The sequence below is a fragment of the Marmota flaviventris genome, chromosome 2, assembly GCF_047511675.1.
Source record: "Marmota flaviventris isolate mMarFla1 chromosome 2, mMarFla1.hap1, whole genome shotgun sequence".
In the NCBI taxonomy this organism is placed as follows: Eukaryota; Metazoa; Chordata; class Mammalia; order Rodentia; family Sciuridae; genus Marmota; species Marmota flaviventris.
This window is the reverse complement of record NC_092499.1, coordinates 180,878,653-180,906,468: the sequence shown is the minus strand read 5'-3', so window position 1 is coordinate 180,906,468 and position 27,816 is coordinate 180,878,653. Positions and strand designations below refer to the sequence as shown.

At 41.7% G+C, this 27,816-nt stretch overlaps 1 protein-coding gene across 1 annotated transcript; it reads left to right on the top strand.

The window, feature by feature from the left end:
* The first annotated feature begins 121 nt into the window (after nt 1–121).
* Nucleotides 122–27,410, top strand: Edem2 (ER degradation enhancing alpha-mannosidase like protein 2). The gene is made up of 11 exons (XM_027945149.2): nt 122–308; nt 537–647; nt 2,664–2,703; nt 6,713–6,818; nt 11,665–11,790; nt 14,017–14,228; nt 16,668–16,809; nt 18,315–18,439; nt 21,397–21,541; nt 24,182–24,303; nt 26,838–27,410. Exons 1-11 carry the CDS (start codon nt 202–204, stop codon nt 27,336–27,338), a joined length of 1,737 nt encoding a protein of 578 aa, XP_027800950.2. The 5' UTR covers nt 122–201; the 3' UTR covers nt 27,339–27,410.
* The last annotated feature ends 406 nt before the right edge of the window (nt 27,411–27,816 follow it).

The following is a 27,816-nucleotide window of genomic DNA, read 5'->3' as shown; positions in this document are numbered from 1 at the left end:
GAGACTATATATCCCAAGATGCTCTTTGCCTGGGTTCCGCCACCATTGCATTCTGGGGCTTGTAGTTCGGAAATGAGTGGCTGATTTCCCAGCGCGCAGGCGTAGTGGCGCTGATACCCGGAAGCGCCAGAAGCAGCTCCTAGGATGAGCTGGTGGCGGTGGCTGCAGCTGCTGCGGCGGCACTGACAGGACAGGAGCTCTATGCCTTTCCGGCTGCTCATCCCGCTTGGCCTCCTGTGCACGCTGCTGCCCCTGCACTATGGTGCGCCAGGCCCCGACGGCACTGCGCCCGACTCCGCTCACTACAGGTGAGGGGGGCCAGGGTCTCGCCTTCCATAGTAGGGGAATGGGAAGCGCGCACTGTGTCCCTTCCCGTTCCTTCCATCCCAGGACCCCTATCCTGACTTGCTTGGGTCCTCTAGGTGGGCCTTCGGTAGAAATCAGCTAGTGATTTCCACTTCCTGCCCTATTTCTTGTCCCTTTTCTCGCCTTTTTTGTTCCAACCCCACTACCTTATTTCTGGTCCCCGCCACCAGGGAGCGAGTCAAGGCCATGTTCTACCACGCCTACGACAGTTACCTGGAAAATGCCTTTCCCTACGACGAGCTGCGACCTCTCACCTGTGACGGACACGACACCTGGGGCAGGTAGTGCCAGCGGAGGGGCACTGGGGCGGCCGTGGTTTGACAATCCCGGTCCCCTGCGGGCGGGTCAGCTGGGTCTGGTGGCTTCATGATCTCTTCACCGGTTCTTGAAAGCTCCCAGCCGGGCTGCACTCCCCACAATGCAGACCAGCACCTCTAGCAGCGCAGAAACGTCCTGGATTAGCCCCAGCAGGCCAGGCCTGACCTGTGGACCCAGCCTGAGCGGTAGCAGGCACCAGCTACGAGGACTCGAGGACTCTGGCAAATTTCTGGAGTCATAGGATATTGGAGAAGGGTTCTAAGAGTCAAAAAACCCAACCCCTTATTATAGGTGGACAAACAGGTCTAGAAAAGGATGTGGGTCTCTCAAAACTTAACAGCCTCTGTATTTGATGCTCTCTAATAACTGAAACACACTTTCCCATTTTCCTCATATCACTGTTTCTTGTCATTGATAGTGTAGCTCCATATGTCACCTCCTTAACATCAGCTTCCCTAACCACTCCCAGTTCAAGACATTCTTACAAATCACCTATTTTCTTTGTAGCACTGCTCTGATACTGTCATTTTCACTTGTCTACTCGTCTGTCTTTATCATTTCCACTAGAATAAAAATCTATTGAGAGCTGGAATTCTCTGTCTTGTTCCTTGCTGAATGAGGAATTGTTGCATTAACTGAAGCTGACATTGATCGAACACTGTGCTAAGCATTTTACTGTGTCATCTTATTTAATTCTCTTAATACTCCTAGGAGTTAGATGCTGTTATCCTGTTTTACCAATACTTATAAATGATAATATCCCCTCCTATGCTAAGGACTAGTGAAGTTAATAAACTCAGAAATTGTGCTGATTTTCACTTTTTAGTTGGAACATAGAAAATACAAACGAATGAGTAATTCAAGAAGTACGAAATCATAAACAATAAATATCTCTCATACTTTAGAACTCCAACCACAGTTTCTTTCCTGTATATCCTTCCAGAAATATTCTTGGTTTATGTGTACATGTGTATCTTTTTAGAATTAACTTTTAAAAAAATATCTAGTTATAGATGAACACACAATGTCTTTATTTATTTTCATGGGGTGCTGAGGATCGAACCCAGTGCCTCATACATGTGAGGCAAGCACTTTACCACTGAGCTAAAGTCCTGGTCCCTAGAATTAACTTTTGAATGGTGTATTTTCCGTGTAATAGGACACCTCCATTTTAAGTGTGTAGTAACCACCATCACAGTCAAGATACAGAATGCTGCTGTCATCCCAGAAAGTTACCTTGTGTCCCTTTGTAGTTAATCCCTCTACTATCACTGACCCCAACAACAGCTAATCTGCTTTTTATTAGTACATCATTTTGAAATGCAGATGGAATCATACTATAACACTAGTTGTGTACATTGTCTTTTTTATTTAACAACACTGAGTATCTTTTTATTGGCACATAGACCTCCTAGTTTATCTTTTTGATAACTTCATACTTTTGTACTGTTTGTACCACAGTTTGTTTGTTTGTTTATTTATTTATTTATTTTTGGTGGTGGGGATTGAACCCAGGGCCTTGTGCTTGTGAGACAAGCACTCTACCAACTGAACCATTCCCCCAGCCCCCGTATCATAGTTTAATTCATCACTCTTCAACTGGTGGACCTTGAGTTCTCTCTGGCCTTTCACTGTGCTAAACAGTACTGTCATGAACATTCTTAAACACCTATGTACACTGGGGCCGGGGGTGAGGGGAACTCCTAGATGCAGAATTGCTGAAAACCTTGTGGTTTCAGGTGCAATCCTATACTGCCTCCCCATTGTAGTCAAGAATGTCAGAAAATATTGGAGATGTTTAATTACAATTGAGCTATGTCAGCACGTTCTTTCATGCATTAAGAAGATTGAGGATCCTAGCAATTTTCCCTGTTGTAAGTGAGATAGGCAGAGGTACCACCATGACTCAGTTTGGGGGGATCTGTTCTGGGACAGCCAGATATCTGTGTTTGAATTTCTTTCCTTCTGGCCTTTTACAGTTTTTCTCTGACATTAATTGATGCTCTGGACACCTTGCTGGTAAGTATCTTGTCTATTTGTGTTCCTCTTCGCCATTGCACAACCAATTTCCTTCCTCTTTTGGCTGTTGGTAAAAAGTGACTTCCTCTCCTGGACTGTTCATCTCTGATTCTGAGTTATCAGACTCTGGCTACACACGTAGAATGGAGGGAATGAGTTCCAATTTATTCAGGTTCATTTATTTACCAAACATTTATAGAGGGTCTATGATGCATAGGGGCCTATGATAGGCTTGTATAACTCTGTGAGGAATACAAGACCTTGACATTCTGCTTGTTTTTACAAGTTTACATTCATCAGCCATGTCCAAGGATAGTAAGGTAATAACAGAAACTAGTTACTGTGCTATGTGTAGGGCTTATGCTGAGTACCTTACATGAATTACCTTGGTTAATCCTTTCAATACCTCATGAGATAAGCACTTTTACTCCTTACAGAGGTAGAGTGCTCACCTAATGTGAGGGCTGTCAGCAAGTGTGAGGCACTGGGTTTGATCCTCAACACCATATAAAATAAAATAAAGATATCGTTAAAAAAAAAGGTAAAATGGCTTGCGCAGGATATTCAACTATTAAAAAGCAGAGCTAGGTCTTGATTCTTTATGACTCCAAGATTTGACTATCTCTTCCTTTCAAAAGGCTACAAGAAGCCAGGTGTGATGGCACATCCCTATAATCCCAGCAGCTCAGGAGGCTGAGGCTGGAGGATTCCAAGTTCGAGGCCAGCCTCAGCAATGTAGCAAAGCCCTAAACAACTTTTTTTTTAATATTTAGTTTTTAGTTATAGGTGGACACAATGTCTTTATTTTACTTTATGTGGTGTTGAGGATCAAACCCAGTGCCTCACACTTGCTGACAGCCCTCACATTAGGTGAGCGCTCTGCCTCTGTAAGGAGTAAAAGTGCTTACCTCATGAGATGTTGAAAGGATTAACCAAGGTAATTCATGTAAAGTACTCACGCATGCTAGGCGAGCACTCTACCTCTGAGTCACAACCCCAGCCCAGCCTTACACAACTTAACGAGACCCTGCCTCAAAAGAGTAAAAAGAACTGGGGATGTAGCTCAATAGTAAAATGCCTTGAGTTCAATCCCTAGTAACAAAAAAATAAAGAATAAAAAGGCCACAAAAAAGGATTTAATAATTTTCCCCCTATATCATTATTTCTGGTTCTCTGTCACCTTTCTTATTTTTATATACTGAGTATTTATGTGATTGTGAACTCTACATAGATGTAATTTAACTTATTTTTTCACTTAATGTTAATTTATGTGCTTATCCATTTATGAACTATTTACTGAGGGCCAGTGGTGTACCCAGCACAGTGCTGAACTCTGGAGTTATCCTGGTGATGTTAAACACACATAGCCCCTATGTCCCTAGTGTTTGTGATGTTAGCAAGGGAAACAAAAAAATCAAAGAATACCTTTAAAGAATGTATAATTACAAATTAAGATGAGTGCTCTATAGGAAAGGTGCACAGTTCTATGAGTGATCATAACAAAATAACATGACCTAGATTGAGGTGGTTGGGAGAACTTCCCTGAGCAAGTGAGATGACACTTGGTTGAGATGTGAAGCAGGAGCAGGTATTGGCTGGGGGAGTGGGAGAGGAAGAGTGTTCTAGATGGAGGGAATACTCTGTGCAAAGGCCTTGTGGCAGGAGAGAGCATGGCAAGTACAGTGAATTGAAGGAAGGCTAATAGGGCTGAGGTGTGGAGAGGAAAAGGAGGAAATAAAGTGAAGCTGGAGGGACAGATGGAGACCAGAGGGTGCAAAGCTTTCTTCACCGTGTTAAGGATTTTGATCTTTAATTTGAGAGCAAGGGTAAGCTAATGGAATTTCTTAAGTAGAAGGCAGGAAGTGGTGAGATTTCTGCCTTGAGATCACTGACTGCAATATGACAAACATTTGTCAAGTAATTGCATCATGAGCTGTGTTTGACGCTGTGGGGTGATTCAGGAATGAATGACTCTTTTGCCCATGCAAATATTTTATTCATGTGTAAATAAATAGATGCCCTAAGAGTTGGGTGGATAAAGTGCTTGGGATCTTTTAAAGGAAGGAGAAGTTAGAGGAGGAATTAAAGACTTCCTAAAGACATATAGACAAGTAGAGATAGGTTGGACTTAGAAATGGGGTGATATAAAAGCAAGTGATTTCTTGCAGAGGGAACAGCATGTCTGAAGTCAAGAAGTCGAGAAACGGTACAGTTTTACTGAAGTAGATAAGGCAGGCTATATGAAGATGAGCTGTGAGAGATGTGATCAGAAAGAAGGCTGGATCCAAATCACAGAAGATCTTGAATGCTGGGATGGTCAGGAGTGTTTTGTTTGCAAGTGATAGAAACCCAATTCAGACTGATTTAAACTGCAAAGTCCACATACACCCTGGCCTCAGACCCAGGTGGACCCAGACATGAAAATGATGTCATTAGGAGTCTCTTTTTTCCATCTCTCATCTCTGCCTTCTTTGCTGTTGTGTTTCCAGGTTCTCTGTAAGCTGGCAGGATAGCTCCACTCACATCCCACTTGGTTAGGAAACTGTGTGGAAAGAACCCTCTCCCATGAATTCTAGGGACTGAGAGTTTATTCAGCTGGTTTAGATCACCTGCCTGTCACTGAACCAATCGCCTTGCTAAGGGATATGGTGATGTGGCTGGCCCAAGTCAGGTACCTACCCACTCCACAGCTGGGGACATGGGGTCAGTCTCTCCCATACCACAGGAGTGACTGTGGGAGAGGAGTAATTCTTTTTTTTTTTTTTTTAAGAGAGAGAGAGAGAGAGAGAGACTTTTTTAATATTTATTTTTTAGTTTTCGGTGGACATAACATCTTTATTTTATTTTTATGTGGTGCTGAGGATCAACCTAGCGCCCCGTGCATGCCAGGCGAGCGTGCTACCACTTGAGCCACATCCCCAGCCCCAGGAGTAATTCTTTAAGGGAAAATCAGGATATTGTTATCAGAATAAAAGGTTCCAAGATTGCATTTGGCTGTTGGGTTAAAGAAAGAAGTAAAAGGAAGTCTGGGGGCAATTTCTAGCATTGGGTCAGCCACCCAACTATATTGTTAGAGATCCAGGCTCTCTATAGCTTTCCACTTTACCATCATTCATTTATTGGCTTTCATTCTCATACTCTGTGCCTCAGGATGGACTCTAGCTGCCATGTCTCCAGAAATCTCTGCTTTCAAGACAGAGGCAGAGTGAGAGCCATGCCAGCTGTGACTGCCTATTATTATTAAGAAAACAAGCTTTCTCAAAGATGCCCCCAGTGGACTCTGTAAGGGTCAGAACTGACTGGATAGTATAGTCACCTCTAGTGGCAAAGGAGGCTGAGAAAGTGAGCATCTTGAGTTTCAACTTCTCCGGGGGTAGAGAGGTTTGGGGACCAACCTATAATGTTTTCCTCAAGGTTGAATGTAACAAGAGAGGGTTCAAAACAGATGCATACTGCAGTTGTCAGGCTAAGGCTTCCTTGCTAAATCTGCATTCTTTATGTTGTATCTATTTAAGTGGATATCTAATGGCTCTTGAATTGGTACCTGGGAATTTACTTAACTGGTCTCTCAATATTAGATTTCTGGGTGATTTCTAGCTCTCATTGTTCTTTACTCTGTCACCAGACTTAGGACAGAAACTGGAGGTCTTAATTGAATAAGCAAGGGCCACACCAGCATAAGATCCCAAATTTTGGCTAGGTCTGGTGACACATGCCTTTAATTCCAGTAGGTTGAGAGGCTGAGGTAGAAGGATCACAAGTTTGAGACCAGCCTCAGCAACTTAGCAATGCCCTTAGCAACTTAGCGAGATTCTGTCTCAAAATAAAAAATATAAAGTACTGGGGGTATGGCTCAGTGGTTAAGCACCCCTGGGTTTAATCCCTGGTACCAAAAATGAAAGAAAGAAAGAGAGGGAGGGAGGGAAAAAGATCCCAAATTCTGAATCTAGCATCTTCAGTGGCTTCATACCTGAGAGAGTCTCATGATCAAGTTTCTGTTTCCTTCCAGATTTTGGGGAATGTCTCCGAATTTCAAAGAGTGGTTGAAGTGCTCCAGGACAATGTGGACTTTGATATAGACGTGAATGCCTCCGTGTTTGAAACCAACATTCGAGGTGAGGGCTGCCTTTCAGGGTCTTTGGAAGAGAAGAGAGTATGGAGTTGCCTCTATGTAAACCAAGAGGTGGTAAGTAGGATCTTTAGGATCCACCTGGCCAGGACACTTGGCCAAAACCAGTGACTGATAGAGCTCTTCTGCCTCCTGGAGGGTGGTGGTTTGTATGTAGAGAATGTTTTGGAATCCCTCTTTAGTTTCATACATGAAAATGAGCAGCAAATGGAGAAAAGATTAGAAGGAAATAGACCAGAATCACGTATGTAACTTTGATTTGGTACTATGTCCAGGCATAGTGGCGCATGCCATAATCCCAGCAACTCAGGAGGCTGAGACGGGAAGATCAGAAGTTCAAGGCCAGTCTCAGCAATTTAGTAAGGCCCTAAGCAACTTAGTGAGACCCTACCTTAAAATAAATAAAAAGGGTTGGGGATGTATCTCAGTGGCGAATCACCTCTGGGTTCAATCCCTAATACCAAAAAAAAAAAAAAAAAAGTAATCCCTGCCTTTCTTAGAGCTTATTTTCTGTCAAATAGAACTTCCTGTGCTGATAGTAATGTTTTCTTTTTTAAAAATTATTTTTTTAGTTGATGATGGGCCTTTATTTTTTATTTATTTATATGTGGTGCTGAGAATTGAACCCAGTGCCTCACACATGCTAAGCTGGCGCTCTACCACTGAGCTACAACCCCAGCCCAATGGAGATGTTTTCTATCTGTGTTTTCTGATACAGTAGCCACTAACCACTGGGCTTTGTGTATTTGAAATGTATCTATTGCAACTGAGAAATTGAGTTTTCAATTTCATTTAATTTTTTGAATTTTTAAATTTTTTTTATGGTACCAGGGATTGAACTCAGGGGCACTCAACCACTGAGCCACATCCCTAGCCCCTATTTTGTATTTTATTTAGAGACAGGGCCTCACCGAGTTGCTTAAGGCCTCGCTTTTGCTGAGGCTGGCTTGGAACTTGCAATCCTCCTGCCTCAGCCTCCTGAGTCACTGAGAGTACAGGTGTGCACCACTGCCCCGGCTCAATTTCATTTACTTTTAATGAATTTAAATATCTTTAGTCACATGTGGTTAGTGACAATTGTATGGGATAGTGCATGTCAAGGACATTTATTTCCAAATTTGGCTGCCCATAAAAACCATTTGGGACCTTTTAAAAAGTTCACATGTTTAGAACCCACCTAAACTTAATGAATTGGGATCTCTGGGTTGGGTGCTAGAATCAGTATTTTAAGTAGACATCCAGTGATTCTTGCCAGGCTACTGCAGCCCTTATCTACTGTGACCTTCCAAACTACTAGTTTAACAGCTGTCACCTCTGGATGACAGAATTATGGTTTTTTTCCTCCTTATTTGGTATATTTTCTGCAATGAAGCAGTGCATATGATACATAAAAGTTTTAAAAAGAGAAGAAAGTATGGGACTGCCTGGTATAAAATCCTGGTGTAAAAATCAGCTGAGTTTGATACTCTGCTTATTGCTGCATCTTACAACTTCTTAGCCCAATTTGTCATCTATAAATGAAGATCATCCAACATTTTTTTGGTTGACATTTGCCTGGTGTACCTTTTTATATCCTTTTACTATCAATCTTTCTGTAGTTTTAGGATTAGATACATTTTTTTGTAAATAGCATAATATATTTTGTTTGTTTATCCATTCTAACAGTCTTTTAACCCAAGAATTTTATCCATTTACATTTATTGTATTTTTTGATGCATTGGTACTCATTTTTCTAGAATGTGCTATTTGCCCCATCTTCTCTGTTCCTTTTTTTCTCTCCTTTTTCATGCCTTCTATAGATTGACTTCCCCCCATTCCATTTTTTCTTATACTAATTTAGAAATTATGCATAACATCTAACTTTTTAAATAATGTTCCTAGCAAATATAAAAATCATAACTTGGTAAAATATAAAGTTAATGAAACTCTTTGTTCTCCCCCAGAATAATATAAAACCTGATTCTGAGGACACCCTGACCTTTGTTCTATATAGTTACATATTTTAGTCCTTTGGGTTTTTTTTTTTTTTTAAGAGAGAATTTTTTTTTTAGTATTTATTTTTTAGTTTTCGGCGGACACAACATCTTTGTTTGTATGTGGTGCTGAGGATCGAACCCGGGCCGCACACATTCCAGGCGAGCGCGCTACCGCTTGAGCCACATCCCCAGCCCCTAGTTCTTTGTTTTAAACCCTCTGAACATTGTTATTGTTGTTCTCTACAGTTGATTTCTCATATGTTCATCACTGTTTTCACCATCTTTCCTTCTCATATCTTAGGACTTAACATCTGTGATCCCTTATCTTCTAACATACTTTCTTTAGAATTCCCATTAGTGCAACCATGTCCTTGGCAAACTTTATCACCTACTGTATACATTAAAATGTCTTTATTTCCCTGCCTTTGTTTGGTCTTTAGGGGATATTTTTGCTGGTTATTTTCTCTTAGCACTTTGAAGCCATTTTTCCTGATTTCATCATCATCAAGAAATAACCTGTCAGTACTACTCATTATTTTGTTTTAGATAATCTGTTTTTCTTTTTTCACTTTCACTTCCCCCTTCTTAATTTTTTTTAAATTTTGAAAACCTTCAAATATAGATAAAAAGTAGAGAACATAGTACAATGAAATGACAAACCTATCACCCATATTTTATCTATATGATATGGACTCTGGTTGCTTTTAAGAGCTTTTATTTCTTAGGTGTTTTGCAATGTTAGCATGATGTAAATAAATGTGAATTTCTTTTTATCATCTTTGTTGGGATTTTTGAGTCTGAGAATTGCTGTTGTTTCTTTGAGAAATTTTTTAACTATTTTCTCTTCAAATAATACCCCTCCCCTTTTCTCTCCATCTTTTTTAGAAACTCCTACTAGATATACTTTACTATATTTTCCAAGTCCTTTTTTATGTTTTAGGGAACATTTTGTCTTTTTTTTTTTTTTTGGTCAAACTTGTGATCCTCTTGCCTCAGTCTCCTTAGTCATTGGGATTAAGGGCATAAATTACCACATCTGGCAACATTGTGTATCTTCATATTGCATTTTGGATAATTTTTTTGGTCTGTCTTCAAGTCCACTAATTTTCTCTTTAGCTATATAGTATCTGCCATTAAACCTAACCTGTGATTTTTAATTCAATTATTATATTTTTAGGTCCTTTTAAAACAAATTTTTTATTCCAACTTGTTATATATGACAGCAGAATGCATTACAATTCGTATTATACATATAGAGCACAATATTTCATATCTCTGATTGCATACAAAGAATATTCACACCATTTGTATATTCATACATGTACTTAGGGTAATGATGTCCATCTCATTCCACCATCTTTTTTACACCTCTTTCCCCTACCTTGGTCCTTTTAAAAATATAAAATGGTCATTTTTAGTATTTGTGTATTTATGTCTTCCAACCTCCTTTATTTCTTTAAGTATATTGCATGCAATTATTTTGTGTTTTATGTCTGATAATTCCAATATATGAAGTGTTGGTGGGTCTTGTTCTGCTGTCATTTCTTCTGGCTGTTATTTATAATGCTTTATATATTTTGTGATTTTTAAGTTTGATTTATTACATTTCATTCTATGTTCATTTCCTAGACTTTATCTGTAGGATTCTTAGAGGCCTGGGATGAATGTGGGTTCTTCCAGATATAGTTTTTGTTGATTTCTCCCATTTGGCTGGAGTCACTACCTACCAAAACTCACATTATGCTAAAGGTTTGAAGTTTTCTAGACTATCCAGTTAGTGTGACTTCAAATTGTAAAACTATGAGTACCAGATTTCACTGGGGTTTTTATGTTTGTTTGTTTTTTCTTTAAAAATTTCCCCTTTCTTTTATTTGGCACCAAGATTTGAGGCATCTAATTTTCCTGTATAACTAAGAAAGGTATGCAGGGTCTATTTTTAATTCATCCTTACACACATCTTTCAGATCACAACTATATGTGGGGACCTTTTATCTGACTCCCACTTTGGCCAGGTCCTGCCTTTGTCTTCCGTTCTCCTTCTGTCAGGAGGGGAAGACTGAAGCTCAATGTCAGAGCTTAGTCAGAGGGTCATTCATTATATCTATTTAGCCATATTTCTAGACACAAAAGACCTTTGTGTCTTTTCATGAGTCCTAAATATTGCATAATAAATCAAAATAGATAAATTAATGAATTAATAGATAAGTGAAGATAATAAATACTTTTTTCTCATTGTGCTAGGTGTAACAGGCAGTTGGGAGACTGAATGACAAAGTAGAATGAGCTTAGACTTTGGAATCAGGCAGACATGGCCTTATATCCTACTAGATGGGTGGCCTAGGCAAAGTCACTTTGCCTATCTGAATCTTAATATCTTCATCTGAAGAAGGGATGACAGTACACTGTTCTTGGTACATAGTAGGAACTTCAAAAGATGACCCTTATTTCCGTGACCCACCAAGAGAAGAAACTGTAAACTTCACATGTGGGACTAGAGGATAGACTCATTGACTAGGTGGCCCTAATTCCTTCTAGACTATCCAGTTAGTGTGACTTCAAATTGTAAAACTATGAGTACCAGATTTCACTGGAGTTTTTATGTTTTGTTTTGTTTTTCTTTAAAAATTTCCCCTTTCTTTTACTTGGCACCAAGATTCAAGGCATCTAATTTTCCTATGTAACTAGGAAAAGTATGTAGGGTCTATTTTTAATTCATCCTTACACACATCTTTCAGATAACAACTTTATGTGGGGACCTTTTATCTGACTCACCCCAGCAGAGTGGTGAGGTTTAATTCGCACAAGAGAAAGAGTTGTCCTCTGTCCTGTAACACTTGCATTTTGTGCCGTCTATAGTGGTAGGAGGACTCCTGTCTGCTCATCTATTGTCCAAGAAGGCTGGGGTGGAAGTGGAGGCCGGATGGCCCTGTTCTGGACCTCTCTTGAGAATGGCCGAGGAGGCAGCCCGAAAACTCCTCCCAGGTAAGACCACACAGTGATGGGGGAGACATGAAGTCCAGTACACCCCACTTCCCTTGTTGGAGATGAGAGTGGTAATGCTGATTCGTGTCCTAGTGTTTTTTTACTCAAATACTCTATATCCCTACTCCTGAGCATCTACCGTAGAAATCAGGAGCTTTCTGAGTGTTTTAAGGGCTTGCTGGGGTTCTGGCTCAGGATGGATGATCTGACCTCATTACAGTCTGCAGGCATGGGCTTAAGGCCAGCCTGGCTGATAAATGGTTTTTAACCCTTATTTTGAGCCAGCCCTTTCACCCCCTTCCAGGCCCATATGCTTCTGAAATAACAGAGTTCTGGGTAAGAGTCATGGTCTGAGCGTTAGAAGCCATGGGTTCTAGATGGGCTCTGCCAGCTAACAGTTTGACCAGGCTGTCCTTCCTCTCCATGGTACAGTTTCCCCTCTGTCTGGAAGTCATCATTCTTGCCTCCCTACCACACTGGATTTCGGGGAGGCCAAAATGAGATCAGATGGCAGAAAGTGCTTGGAGAACCTTAAACACTAAAACGAGAGGGATTTGTTTTGTGGCTATGCTGTGTCCAGGGCTGCAGGCCAAGCCTCAGTGTTTGGGTCCAGTGGGGCAGCCACACTGGGCTCAGCAGTGTCAGCTGGACACTGTGTTCCTTTCTGGGCGTAGTAGAAGTCTAAGGACTGTTCACACCCAAACACATCACAGTGTTCTTTCCGCCAGCTCCTAGGCCGTCTCATTTGTCCCTTGCATGCAACAGTTGCTTGCCTCTCATGCTTGAGAGGGTGAGCTGGATTTGCGTCTCACTTGTGGCCCATGGCTCACCGCCGGAGTGTCTCCTCGCAAACATCATGTCCTGTGTGATTCATCCTTAGAGAAAGCTGCCTTGTTGCCTTTTTTTTCCCTTGTCATTTAAAAATTTTTGCATTGAGAAATATACCTATTAAAAAAATTGAGTAATTATAAAGAAAGCACTGCTATATCTACACTTCAACTCAAGAAGAAGGGTTTTGTTACTTTCTTTTTAATACTTCCTTCCTTTTCTAAAATATTTCTTTGGGTCCTTTTTGCTTGTGACTCTCATTCTCCCTGCTTGCTGCTTGTGCCTGCCAGAAAACAAGTTTCTTGTCTATAACAAAGTTGCTGGACCCTGTCAACTTTGTTCACAGTTTGGTGACCCAAGGCTGCTGCTCTGAAGTTGTTTGACCTTCTGGCCTGGAGAGGAAATCTCTGCCTTGGGCTGGTTTTCAAGTTCTTGCCTTGAATCAGAAGGCACAGGGTGGGGTGGGCAGAGCATTGGGCTGGAGCTGTTGGGGAAGTCTGGGCAGGCATTCCCAGCCCAGCTCTGTTTGATTTTCCATGTGATCTTTGGCTGAATCACTTCTTTACAGGTGTGATTTTCCCCACCTGTAAATTTGAGGGTCAGACTCTATCAGTGGGTTTTATGTTTCTGTTTTTGAGGATTGAGGATTGAACACAGGGATGCTTTGCCACTGAGCTATATCTCTATCCCCTTTTATTTTTAAATTTGGGATAGGGTCTCACTGAATTGCCAAGGCTGGCCTTAAACTTGTGATCATCCTGCCTCAGCTTCCTGAGTCACAGGGATTATGGGTGTGTGCTACCACAGCCGGTTCTTTCTTTTTTTAAAAAATAATTTTGTCCCTAAATTTTTTATTTAAGCAGGAATCTCAAACTGGTCCCTTTGGGACTTCTTAGCATCTACTGACCCTACTGACCCTGTTTCATTTGGTCAGAGTGGTGTTTTAAAAAGTTTATGAGTGGCTTCTATTGGGGCATGCCCTTGTCCATGTGACACAAGCCCCACTATTCTCTATAGCTTAAACCTTGCCTGTTTTACACTGAGTTACCTGCCTGGCCTTGGACTACACAGTGGAAAAAATAAATAAATAAAGTAAAAGTAGATCTGCTGTAGCTGAAGTGAGATATGTGGAGTGTGGCAGCCTGAGCACAGTTTACTCCATGCCCGCATCACAGGCAGGAGCCCCGGGGTTGGGGCAGAACAGTGTTTGACAGCATCTGGGGTAAGTGGCTGCTAAGGGCCCCTCAGTTGTGACATTTGTCCTTCTCCCATTCATACGCTAGCAGATCACCTGGGAGAAAAAGAAGGAAATGCAGGCTGAGGTCTCAAGCTTCAGGCCTGTATCAAAACCATCCCTACCTACTTGCTCTTGTCTGAGTCACAAATCTGATTATTTAGCCTTTCAGACCCCCACTGGCATGCCCTATGGAACGGTGAACCTGCTGCATGGCGTGAACCCTGGGGAGACCCCTGTCACCTGTACAGCAGGGATCGGGACCTTCATTGTGGAATTTGCCACCCTGAGCAGCCTCACTGGTGACCCTGTGTTTGAAGACGTGGCCAGAGTAGCCCTGATGCGCCTCTGGGAGAGCCGGTCAGATATCGGGCTGGTAGGTCTGCTGCTGCCCTTCCTTTGTGAGTCAAGTCTGCCAATTTAAGACCCCCTACCCCTCCGTTTACAAGGTCTCTGAGCAACAAGTTATAGTCAAGTCAGAGGAAAATTAGGGTAACCCTGAAAATGGCCCAGGACTTGGGCTTAGGACATCAAAAGTAGACCAAAACTGCCATTCATATTGTGGCTCAGAAGGGAAGACAGCCTGAAAGCATATCTTCTGCCTGGGAGCAGGGGCTGTGTTAAGCTTAAGCCTTTGAACTTCTCTGATTTCTAGGGAGCCATATGCTTCATGCCCCTGGCTTAATTAGTGGCCATGGATCATCAGCTCATCTAGCTCTTATTTTTAGTGTCTATCTATATTTGTAAAATTGTGTTTCTTAGAATACCAATGTTAAGAAATATTGAATGATTGCTCTGTTAAAAAATTTTTTAAAAGGTTCCTGGTCAATTAAGTTGACCAGTTATATGAAAAACACATTTCTTCCTTTACATGATTCTTAAATATGATTCTTTATGTGATTCTTCCTTTATGTGATTCTTAAATATGATACCCTCTTTTGGGAAAGTAATAATGAACATGAGCAGAATGAAGATTATGGAATCCAGGGGTAAAGTAACTGATTTGACTTCACATTTCCCAAATTATTTGACCCCAGGACTTCCCTTTCCCCTCCAATTCCACTTAACACAGGGAAATTTAACACACTTTGGATCAGATGACTACTAACGTAGTTTTCAGCTCCTTAACAGGATATTCTAGTGAACCTAACAATAATTGAGCCAAAGCTATCCAAGAAATAACACTGGATTTAGACAGAACTAGATTCAAGCCCTGGCCTTGCTAAATTGAAACTCTGTGACCCTGAGCAAGTCGTTTAACCTTTCTGGTCCTCAGTTACTTCAGCAGTAAGTTAATGTATTAGTGTCTGCTTTGCTGAGTCATTGTGATTTCTAAAGACTGTATTTGAAAGTGATTAAAGTATAAGTTATGAAAAGTTTGATGCTAAGTCAGCTTGAAAAATGGAGTTTATTTGACTAAACTTCACAAATCCCTTAGGAAGGTACCATTCTGGAGACCTAGAGTAACTGCCTTAGTCTAACACAGGCAGCATTTCTCCAGCCCTGGGACCATAGTGAATTCTTTTTATTTCTGTGCACATTGACCTGTCTTCACGCAGCCATCACCCATGTCCCTTTGCTGGCGGGCCTTTACTGGTGCTTGGAGCCTGCTTTGCTTGCCTTGGCTGAAAGTACCGGAACTTAATGCTACCCTGGAGCAGTTCTCAACCAGTGACTGCTACTGATGGAAGTTTGTGGATAAACATTCCATTCCACCCCTCCTGCCTTTGGGTGAGATAACTCCAAGGCACATACATGCTCTACACTGAATCCCAGAGCTCCCCAGAAGGACTGAGCTCCAGTTCCCATGAGGAAACTTGCTCCATCGTTCAGCCCTTATGGGCTGCATCCCCTTTCCTGACTCCCTTGCTCTCTCTTTCCTTCTCTGCTGATATTTTCAGGGACTCACATCATATCAACTGTTTTCATTCTCCCTTTCTGAGGGTCTGCCCCAGGAGGACCCAAACGCGGAATACATAGTAATTTCTTTTTAATTGAATATCTGATAAAGTTATTACTTCCAGGAGCATCTGAGTTATATGAAAAACACATTTCTTCCTTTAAATCTTTTAATATTTATTTTAAAAATATTTTACAGTTACATGGCTCAAAATTCAAAGGATCCAGCCAGGTACCATGGTGCAGGCCTGTAATCCCAAGCAGCTCTAGAGGTTCAGGCAAGAGGATTGTGAGTTCAAAGCCAGCCTCAGAAATTTACTGAGGCGCTAAACAACTCAGTGCGACCCTGTCTCTAATAAAATATAAAATAGGGCTAGGGATGTGGCTCAGAGGTTGAGTGCTCCTGAGTTCAATCCCCGGTACCCAGAAAAAAAAATTCAAAGGATCCAATAAAAGTACCCAGTGACATTGATAAAGTTCCCTCTGACCCCTGTCCTCCAGCTATCCAGTTCCTTTTCTTCCTGAGTTAATTTATGGAAATATATGAAGAATGTGTCATGTCTTTAGACACTGGAATCAAAGGCCAAGTGCTCTGAAGTCTGACACAGATTGTGAGAACAGCAAGTTCTCATCTCTCACTCACTCTGGGCAGGGCATAAACACTCCAAATTATTTTTCCTTTTAATTTTTGCCCAGTGTATATAATTACATCCTCATAAATGTGCATGAGATGTCTCTCCACTGTCCAGATGTGCAGGACGTCTGGCCATGTTTCAGCTTTGTCGCCTTCCCCTATAATCTCTGTGTCTCCAAGAAGCGCTGAGGTGCCCACCTTGCGTCTCACTGGGCACTCAGGAGTAGATATAGCCTTCTTTGGTGTTAGGTCCTCCCTTGGAACCATGTGTTTCTCTCCCAGGTTGGCAACCACATTGATGTGCTCACTGGCAAATGGGTGGCCCAGGACGCAGGCATTGGGGCTGGTGTGGATTCCTACTTTGAGTACCTGGTGAAAGGAGCCATCCTGCTTCAGGATAAGAAGCTCATGGCCATGTTCCTAGGTAAAAGGGGCAGGGTAAGAGGGCTTTTTCCTGTCTTTTCCTATTGATGTGTGGTTTATTTGTAAACTTTCAATTAATTATTCCCAAGTGCCTACAAAATCAATTCAGAATGCCTGAGTGTGCACTTGAAGGCACTGTGGACTTAGACCTTCCACTTGCTGCCCGGTGCACCTGCTCATGCCTGCCTGCTTGCTTTCTCTCTCTCTCTCTCTTTCTCTCTCTGTTTGTCTCTGTCTCTGTCTCTCTCTCTCTCTCTTTCTTTCTTTTTTTGTCTCAGGGATTGAAACCAGGGGTGCTTAACTACTGAGCCATATCCCCAGCCCTTTTTTATATTTCATTAGGGCCTCACTAAGTTGCTGAGGCTGGCTTTGAACTCATGATCCTCCTGCCTCAGCCTCCTGATCTGCTGGGGTTACACCATGCCTGATTCCTTATGCCTACTTACAAGAACCATGCTGTTCTCTATACATGTCCCAGATGTCTTATCCCCTGGCCATTATACATACTATTTCCTTGGCCTGGATACTTTTCCTATCCTCATATCTCCAAATTCTATTCACCCTTCAAAGCCCAGCTTAAATATCACCTTGCCCATGAAACAGTTTGACCCTTTCTCAGAATACAAAGACTTAAGCATCTTTCCTGTAGTTAGCTTTCATCAACAATTACAAGTCTGTTCAGTACAGAGCCCATGCCTTTTTCATCTTTGTTTCCCCCAGACCTTTGCATAAGACAAGTTAAGAGATGATTCCCTGCTGAATAAGTGCATTTACCTTCCAGGTCCTTAGCCACTAATAATAATGATCTTGGGGAATTCTTGGGCACCTAGTAATAACTACTATAGCTACTGTTCATTTGTTCAGCAAGTATTTATTGGGTACCATTAATGTGCCAAGCACAGTGTCATGCTCTGAACGTGTCTATTTCACTTAATCCTTACATCAGTCTTTTAGGTTATCTCATATATTTGCATATGTATTTGGCACTTTGTTCATTTAGATAATATTTGTTGTGCATATTTATTATGCACCCTCTTAGTGTTGGGGATTCTACAGTGAACAAAACAAAGTCCCAGGGCTTATGGATTTACAATCTAGGGAAGGAGTAAAAGTTCAATTTCCCACTGGATGTCAGCTCCATGTGAGCTGGACTTTGTCTTGTTTACCATTGCACACCTAGTAGGTACTTAATATTTTAGTGAATAAATGACTGGAAAATCCTACAATGTTTGTAACATTTCTTTCCCAGTTTTAACAGATAGTAAAACTGAGGCTAAGCAGCGAAAGTTTGCCCAAGGTCACAACTAGCTTGTGGTAAAGCCAGACCTGGAATTTGAGCCTGGATATTTGACTCTAGAATCTGTGCTTCTTTCTAGTCTGTTTGCCTTACTGCATCTTTGTCCCCATTGAGGCTAAGCCATCATACGATCTCTCCAAGTGTAAGTCCACACTTCCGTTGTCTAGACTGCCTTTTGTCTTCCTAATCACCCATTTTCTGTGGTGCAGAGTATAACAAAGCCATTCGGAATTACACCCGCTTCGATGACTGGTACCTGTGGGTGCAGATGTACAAGGGAACTGTGTCCATGCCGGTCTTCCAGTCCTTGGAGGCCTACTGGCCTGGTCTTCAGGTAGGAATGGTCAAAGATGGTGGTCATTTTTCTGTAGAATGACAAAGCAAGCTCATTTGATACATATTAAATGTGCTCCTTAGGTTGCTTGACTACATTTTTTATGGGGAGTGTGTGGGGATGAAATAGAAACCTAGAGTGAATTACAGAGGTACACAATTCTGCCAAGCTGAATTTTCCAAGGGGAGCATGAAGGTGCCAGGAACTGAACTTCAAGGTTGCATGTCTTACCGGCTACAGTCATGTAGGCAGTGTCTTTCCAAGCCAGTAACAGCCATTTCTCCAGTGGGCAGTTCTGTCAGGTATCTTTCCTTGATAGTGGGCCTGATCATGGTTGTTCTTGACAGTCTGATAGAGTTGCTGCTGGAAGGGCATTGAATCTACCCACTAGGTATGCCAAGATATTACCTGTACCAAAATGGTTTATAGACTAGGTGGATTTGATTTTTTTTTTAATTTAAGACAGATAATAATGCAATAAATGGTAGTGATTTGAAAAGCACACAAGGGAATATGGTGAAAAGTAAATGTTGAGCCCTTACCCCACTACCCCTGTTCTGTTTTCTATGAATCCTTCCAGAAATCCATAGACATCAATATGTGTACATTTATATCCCCCTTTTTCTTTAAATAGATAGAAACACGTTATATTCTTTGGTACTTATATCTTGTAGATCATTTTTTATTGATACGTATGAATCAGTTTTACTTTATTTTTTAAACAGCGGTAAATATTCCATTGAATAGATAGACTGTGATTTATTCTTCATATATTTTGAATGGATGCATTATACTTGTATATAATGTTGGCCTTTACTGTTAAATATTCATACTGCTAAACTGTGATTCTTTTTTTTAAATATTTATTTATTTTTTAGGTGTAGATGGACACAACACAATGCCTTTGCTTGACTACATTTTTTATGGGGAGTATGTGGGGATAAAATAGTAGCTGGCAATAAATGTTTCACAAAATGAAAAAAAAGTAGTTTAAAGATGTTAAATTTGTTATATTTAGCAATTTTTTTAAAAAATGAGATAGGATTGCTATGTTGTCCAAGCTGGCCATGAACTCCTAGGCTGAAATGTTCGCCTCATCTCAGCCTCCCCAATACCTGGGACTATAGGAATACACCACTGTGCCTGGCTTTACTTAGCAAATATTTGAATGCCTACTGTCTTTCAGCCATGTCCTTGTGAAGTTTGTGAGGGGTAGACACAAAGAAAAAATTAAACACACATACAGTAATACCTTGCAATGTAGGAAACAAAAAAGAAGCTGAGGTAGAGGATACCATCCCTGACAGGGATGTGCTTTAGATAGGTGCCTCTGAAGCAAAGATGCTTAAGTTCATACTTGAAGAGCAAAGAAATCAGGTTGGGGCATGACGTTCCAGGACGAGGAAAGGTCATGTGTAAAGGTCACAAGGTAGGAAAGAGTTGGGTGTTTATCAGAAACAAAAATGCAATATGGCCACAGTCCAGGGAAGAAAAGTTTAGTCACTGGAAGGTCAGCAGTGACCAGATTGTGCAGGACCTTGAGGGCCCTAGGGAGGTATCTTGGCTTTATGCTAAGCCTAGGGGAAGCCCTGATGGTTATTCTTGACTATTTTGGTGAGCCTGGATTAAGGAGGGGCAGTGGTGGGATCAGGGAGGAGGCCTTTGAGTTCATCCCATTCAGTGTGAGATGCTGTGACCAGGTGATAGCTCTGGAGATAAGGGCAAGTCTCAATGTTTTGGAGATGGAATTAGCAAGAGCTACTGAGGAATGGATGTGAGGAAGGAGGGAGGAGCCCAAGATGACCACCAAGTTTTTGATCAGGGTAATGGGTAGACAGTGGTGCTATTTAGTAAGAAGAGACAGAAGCAGGAGTAGGGAGACAAATGGGGAAAAGGGAGGGAACCAAGATTTATTTGGGAAATGGCAAGTTTGTTCTATCTATGAAACAGCCAAGGGAGATGTCAACATCAGCTATTTTTCTGTGAACTCATAGTAATATTAGCTACTTAGCAATAGCTAGGGAAATTACAAATTCCCATATCTTCTCACCCAGCAGTCCTAGTTTTGAAAATTAATCTTACAGATGCACTTTGCATATATTTTAAATGACATATGTACAGAGGTATTTATTGCAGCAATTGATTGTTACAGCACATGGCAAAAGATTGGACCAAGCCAAATGGCTATTAATAAGGAAATGATTACACTTTGGTCTAAGAAATAGAATATGAGGAGCTGGGGTTGTGATTCAGTGGTGGAGTGCTTGCCTAGCATGTGTGAGGTGCTGAATTAGATTCTCAACATTGCATATAAATAAATGAATAAAATAAAGGTGTGTCAACATCTGAAAAAAGAAAAAGAAATAGAATATGATGCAACTGTATAGATATGAGGAGGGCACTCTCTATGTACTTGCCTGAAAAAATCAGGATACATTGTTAAATAAATAAAGGAAGGTGTAAAATAGTATGCCTAATTTAGGCTATTTTTAGTGATGGGAAAATAACATCCTCATTTTTTGCTTATGTTTGCATAAAGAAACTCTGGAAAGTTATATAAGAAACTAATCAGAATGGTCATCTGTTGGGCTGTGGGGTGAGGGTGAAAGCACAGCCAAACTTTTCCTTCAGAATTTTGAACCAGCTGTCAAAATAAAAACTGCTGGTAGCTAACATTGACTGTGAAGGTTCAGGGACTTAATACATAATCTCAGTTCTTCCCAACAATGCATGAGGTAAGTATTGAATTTTACATCTTACAGATGAGGCTCAGAAAAGTTAACTGTCTAGCTCAGGACTACAACGATAGTCAACAGCAGACTCAGGGTTTGATTGATGGCTTTTTTTGCCCCAAAGACTTTACTGTGTCTTTTCCCTGAGCTTGGTTATATGTGGAGTTTTGTCTATGGGTTCTTAGGCTGGCATTTGCCTACCTGATCACTAGGTCTCTCCCACAGAGCCTCATTGGGGACATTGACAATGCTATGAGGACCTTCCTCAACTACTACACTGTATGGAAGCAGTTTGGGGGACTCCCAGAATTCTACAACATCCCTCAGGGATACACAGTGGATAAACGAGAGGGCTACCCACTTCGGCCAGGTGAGTAGATCTCTGGCCCATGGTAAGGTCTGGTTCCTCACACCCTAATCCCTCACAAACTTTTGCAATGCTATTTTTTTTTTTCCCCATTTGATCCAGCGTCTCTGGGTGGTTTTCCTACTAGGCATTATTCATCCCCATATTTTCAGGTATAGACACCCATAAGAAGGCTGAAATGGTTTGTCCAAGGCTAAGTGCAGAAGCTGGGACTAAACCCAAGTTTCTCCTGGGCTCTTCCAAGCTTAGGGGAATAGTGAGAGGGAAAATGCCAGATTGTCTCCTTTGGAGCTTCTGCCATCAGGATTTCAGAAGCCCATGCAAACTTCCCAAATCAGTGGGTTGGGCAAATTATGCTTCCATAGTACAGAATGGTAAAACTTTGGGATGGACCTCAGTATCATGTAGTCTTGTCCCACTCTCATTTGGCAGCTCAGGATCAAGGAAGAGACCACACACACTGGACACTGTCTTAAGTTTCTTGACATTTCTAATGTCCTCTGATTCACTACAGGAAAGGTCAACACTTAGGAGGGAGGGAAAGGGGGACAGAGGCAGGAAGCTTAGTCAGCACAGTCATTCCCACCCCAGTGCAGGTTACCTTAACATCATCTTAGGTGCTTCCCACCTGAATTGCCTTTGAGCCATGGAACAGGACTTCCTAGTGCTTCTTCCCGTTCTGCCTTCCTCTGCCCCAGTTTCTTCCTCCTCTAAACAAAGTGATTATTGTAGGACCTTGGGACAGTGCAGAAGGAGTGAAACAGCAGTTGTAAAGGGCAAATCAGTCACTTTGGAATCCTCAGAAGTTGCTGTCCTTGGTGTTTCTCATGCATTTGTTGCCATGGCTTTATTTATTTATTTATTATTTTAAGAGAAAGTATCCATCATATCTAACATTCCCTATAGAAGAAATTATCAGAGTTTGGGCCTAATGTAAAATGTAAACTTGTGCAATCTTAGGGTTAGAGGAATCTGAGAGGTCTTCTAATTGAAATCCTCCTGCAGTAGCCCTGTCAAGTTATTATCTAATCTTTTCTTAGTTGCCACCAGGGACAGGAAGCTCACTACATACAGACGCACCCTGTTCCATTTGCAGGACAGGCTGGCAGGAAGGCATCAGTGGAAAATATGGCACCACTGCCAGGAATCCAGGAGGGCCTCAGGCCAGTCGCCCTTCCTTCCCCAAAACAATAGCACATGGGAGATAAGATAGAACCTTGTAACTAGACTGGCCAATGCATTGCACTCTGGTGCATACCTATGATCGCCAATGTGGAAGCACAGAGCCCAGCCTAATGGCCTCTGAAGGCCTTAACCTCCTATACAGGCCAAATCTAAGTGTCAGACAGTTACCCTTCTCCAGAGTTGTCTGGGTGATGTACAGAAAGGTAAAGCAATAGCTAGCGTTACTTAGATCCATGTGTGAGGAAGAGGAAACAAGAATGGCCCTGATCCAGCCAGGTGCTGGAAGCAGAAGGGAGGCCTCTCATGAGAACACTGTCTTTTCAGTCTGAGTGTTCATTGTCCAGTAAGTGTGCCCTATCCATATTGTAGAATATAAGCAATTGGATTAGCAGTTGTCTCCATGTGGGGGGGAGGGAAATGTATGAGAGAACTGGGGAGTGGGCAGTTCTGATGAGCTCAGGAGGAAATAGGAAGGGAGAAGATCAGGGAGATATTGGTGGAGGAGGAAAAGTAGTTCTTTCCTCTAAGAAAAATTGGTGACTAAGTAGAAAAGCATATTGAGCTATAGTTTCTACCCACTGAGGCCATCCTCAGTGAAAAGTAAAATCTTTCTTTTCTAAAATAGTTGTTCAGGTATCTGAAAACAATAAACACATTTTCCTGAGTTTCTACCCCGTCAACCCCTAGAATAAATATTCTCATATGGATCCTTTGTTGGCCAATATCTGTCTCAAAATAGAGCTCCTGTCTGAACATACACTCCTGTTGTCAGGTCGGATAGGGCAAGACTGTCACCTTGGGCACAGTGAATCAGGGACTACATCTTTGGTAGGTTGAGGTTGGTGCTTAAATATTTTAATTTTCATCCTTTTATCTGTCTTGACTTAGCAAGGGCCTCAGAATAACAGGCTCATACTCTTCTTTTAAAATTTAGGGTTAGGTTGGGCTGTGAGCAACAGAAAGAAATAGCTTAATCAAGATATAATTTCAGCCAGGTATGGTGGCGCATGCCTGTGATCCCAGCAACTCGGGAGGCTGAGGCAAGAGGATTGTGGGTTCAAAGCCAGCCTCTGCAAAAAGGGAGGCACTAAGCAACTCAGTGAGACCCTGTCTCTAAAAATACAAAATAGGGCTGGGGATGTGGCTCAGTGGTCGAGTGCCTCTGAGATCAATCCCCAGTACCAAAAAAAAAAAAAAAAAAAAGATACTTTCATTCTCTTTTATATTCTGGTTATATATGACTCTCTATGTGGATGGGAGCCCATGGTCAGCCTTTGCTGGTCTCCACTGAGCTTCCAGCTTTGGGAGTATAAGCTCTCAGTAGATATCCCATGTTGCTCTTAGTTGGGGCCTTATATACAAAGAGAGAGGAGTAATCCTCTACTGCCTTTCCTGAGTGGGCCCCAAGCCATGCCTGCTCAGCTACTGGGTGAGGAAGTTCTGCTTTGGACTTTACAGAGCTCATTGAGAGTGCAATGTACCTGTATCGTGCCACGGGAGATCCTACCCTCTTAGAACTTGGGAGAGATGCTGTGGAGTCCATTGAAAAAATCAGCAAGGTGGAGTGCGGATTTGCAACAGTAAGTGCTTCCTGAGCCCAACAATTGGGAAATATTTCCTCTTGCTGCTATAGAGCCTCTTTAAGGGTGAAGCTTTGGGAGTGCTGGAACATTAGTACTGGAGGGGACCTTAAAGATGGACATAAACTAGTGAACAGAGGAGCTAAGAGCCTTGCTAATAATCATGCAGTTAGTAGAGGTGGAGCCAAGATTGGTTACCAGAGGCCTTGACCCTCTGCCCTTGGCATTCCCTCTGTACCCCCTCTGCACCAGAGATCCTTGCCTGTCTGAATAGGTTACTTTGTAATGTGAGTTTCTTGGAAAGTTTTCTTTTTCTTTTCTTTTTTTTTTTTGTACTCGGGATTGAACCCAGTGGCGCTTATTCACATCCCCAGACCTTTTTATTTTTTATTTTGAGACGGGAGTCTCACTAAGTTGCTTAGGGCCTCACTAAGTTGCCAAGACTGGCTTTGAACTTGTGACCCTCCTATGTCAGCCTCCTGAGTCTCTGGGATTACAGGAGTGTAATATTGTGCTGGACTTCCTGGAAAGTTTTCTGAGAGAGTTTATAAAATGGACTTTAAGAAGGAAAATCCATACTCTCATAGCTCTGTATCCAAACCTGGGGCCATTTAACAAAACAAGCCTGCTGATCTCACAGATACTTATTGGGTATCTTTTACTAGGCCCTAGGGTCATAGTGATGCAGAAGGACTAGCTCCTACTCCTATGGAGCTTGCATTTTAGTAGGTAAAACAGTGAACATATCTGTGAGACACTAAGGCCAATGTTGGCTAGAGTGGAGTGAACAAGGAGGAAAGTGGGTCCATAGAAGGTCCCAAAGGAAGACATGGACCATATCACAGCAGACCTTACACGAGCCATGGGAAAGAATTTGTATTTGGGTCAGTTTGGAAGGAGCCTTGGTAGGAGCAGGGCCATGATTAGATTGGCATTTTAGAACTATTGCTCTGACTGCTGTATGGAGAATGGATTAAAAGGGTCAAGGTTGAGAGCTGGGTCACATATCCTTATAGGACCCAAACAATCATTACAGACACATAAAGTTAAATGTTTAGGAAAATAGTCTGGAGAAAATTCCCTGAAAAGTATACAGAGTTTGTGTGAAGCTATAGGATTGAAAAGTGCACATATATATATTTTTGGGCAAAATTTATAATGTAATTATATTCTGTAAGTAAAATGTGGATTCCCATTTTGAAAGAGAAGGTCTGTATGCTTAGGGAGAAAATAAAACAGTGATATGTTTTGGTTTCCATAGTGTTGTTTTGTGAAAAACCAGAAATAAGCCCATTGGGGTTTTCTTAGAAATGTTAGCCTTATTTCCATGTAAATAAGCCTCTTGGAGGTCTTCCAGGGTGCATGATGGGAAAAGGCATCTGATCTTGTCAAACAGGGCAAGAAAATAAGTCTTGGTGCATATATCCCTAGAGTCAGGTTTTTTGCGTAAGATTATTGTCCACTGAGAATTAAATTTTGTTTAGCCAGGCACAGTGACACATGCCTGTAATCCCAGTAGCTTGGGAAACTGAGGCAGGAGGATCATGAGTTCAAAGCCAGCCCCAGCAACATAACAAGGCCCTAAGCAACTCAGGGAGAGACCCTGTCTCTAAATAAAAATACAAAATAGGGCTGGGGATGTTGCTCAGTGGTTGAGTGCCCCAAAGTTCAATCCCTGGTATCAAAAAGAAAAAAAAAAAAAGAGTTTTGTTTAAATACATCGCTAATTCTGAGAAGCTAAAAAAATATGTTCATAGCAAGTCATCTTACTCATCTATGACTGTAAACTCATTGAAATTTTCTAAAATAGTCTCTTTGTTATTGACAATAGCAAAAACTTGGTACCCACGGTGATGCCCAACAAGGGAAGATCTAAGTAAATGATGAGACATTTTAACAATGAGATATTATGCCAGGGCAGGATATAGGACATTAGAGATTATTCTGTCATGTAAGAACATGGGAGAGAGACCTTTCCAGGGAGGCAGCATCTGAGCAGACTTGAAGGAAGTAAGGGAGCTAGTTAAACCTAGTGGGAAGAGTATTTTTTAAAAAATATTTTTTTTAATTGTAGATGGACACTATATCCTTATTTTATTTATTTTTATGTGGTGCTAACGATTGAACCCAGTGCCTCACACATGCGAGTCAAGTCTCTACCATTGAGCTACAACCCCAGACCAAGAGTATTTTTTTATTAAATCTCATACCTAACATGAAGGACCTGGTAGCCATGGTAAGGCTTGGGTTTTTAACCTGCATGAAGTGAGGTATCAGCAGAGGGTTATGAAAAGAGGAGTCACAGGTAAGACTCATGATACAAGTATACTGTAGGGTAAGGATGGAAGCGGGGAGAAGTTGGAAGCTATTGTGATAATCCAGGTGAGAGGAGTGGGCAGCTTGGAAAAGCTAAGTGAGTCACGTAAAGGCTCTCAGCTGCTTAGTGGCCCAGTAGGAATTCTTAAAGAGGGTCCCATGACCCTTACTGCCAAACTGTGATGCTGTCTGACTTGCTTCCTTCTCCCACGTGGCAGATCAAAGATCTTCGAGACCACAAACTAGACAACCGCATGGAGTCCTTCTTCCTGGCTGAGACTGTGAAATACCTCTACCTTCTGTTTGACCCCACCAACTTCATCCACAACAATGGCTCCACCTTTGATGCTGTGATAACCCCCTATGGGGAGTGCATCCTGGGGGCTGGAGGCTACATCTTCAACACAGAAGCCCACCCCATTGACCCCGCTGCCCTGCACTGCTGCCGGAGGCTGAAGGAGGAGCAGTGGGAAGTGGAAGACTTGATGAGAGAATTCTACTCTCTCAAACGGAATAGGTCAAGATTTCGGAAAAAGAGGATGAATTCAGGGCGCTGGGAACCCCCAGAAAGGCCAGGAACCTTCTCCTCACCTGAAAACCATGACCAGGCAAGGGAGAAGAAAGTTGGCAAGCAGAAAATCTCACTTCTCAGCTGCCCTAGTCAGCCTTTTACATCCAAGTTGGCCTTGCTGGGACAGGTTTTCCTAGATTCATCATAACCACTGGATGATTTTTTTATTTTATTTTTTTTTGAAACTAAACTATAGTAATAAATCTGATTTTGGCTATTATGTTTTACATATTGTATTATTTTCACTCAAAGAAAAGGTTTGTGACTAACAACAATTGTGAATCTAGTTTATTTTTCTCAGACAATTGGAGAAATAGCTAAACTCCAAGTTAGCTGGCTGCAAAGGCCCAGGGGTTGATAGTTGAATCTCCCTTTTCTGGTATCTTTGGGGAGGGTGCTGTTACAAATGTAATTCTTTGTCAGTTCTTGCCCCAAAACTGTGCTTTTGCCCATTAACTGTCCCCTCTAACCATCTGTTCTTTCAGTCAACAAAGATTTAAGCACCTTTGGGTGCCAGAGACAACCTAGTAGGTAAGCAGTGAACAAGACAAACAATTTTTATTTATAAACTAAATTCTACCAGAGAAAAATTAACTAGGAAATATATAAAGTGACATTGACTAAGT

Excerpts from the sequence above, each read along its gene's own strand:
- Edem2 (XM_027945149.2), top strand. The coding sequence starts at position 202 with ATGCCTTTCCGGCTGCTCATCCCGCTTGGCCTCCTGTGCACGCTGCTG. Across the intron at positions 648-2,663 it reads GGACACGACACCTGGGGCAG|TTTTTCTCTGACATTAATTG; the intron begins GTAGTGCCAGCG and ends GGCCTTTTACAG. Across the intron at positions 6,819-11,664 it reads GTTTGAAACCAACATTCGAG|TGGTAGGAGGACTCCTGTCT; the intron begins GTGAGGGCTGCC and ends TGCCGTCTATAG.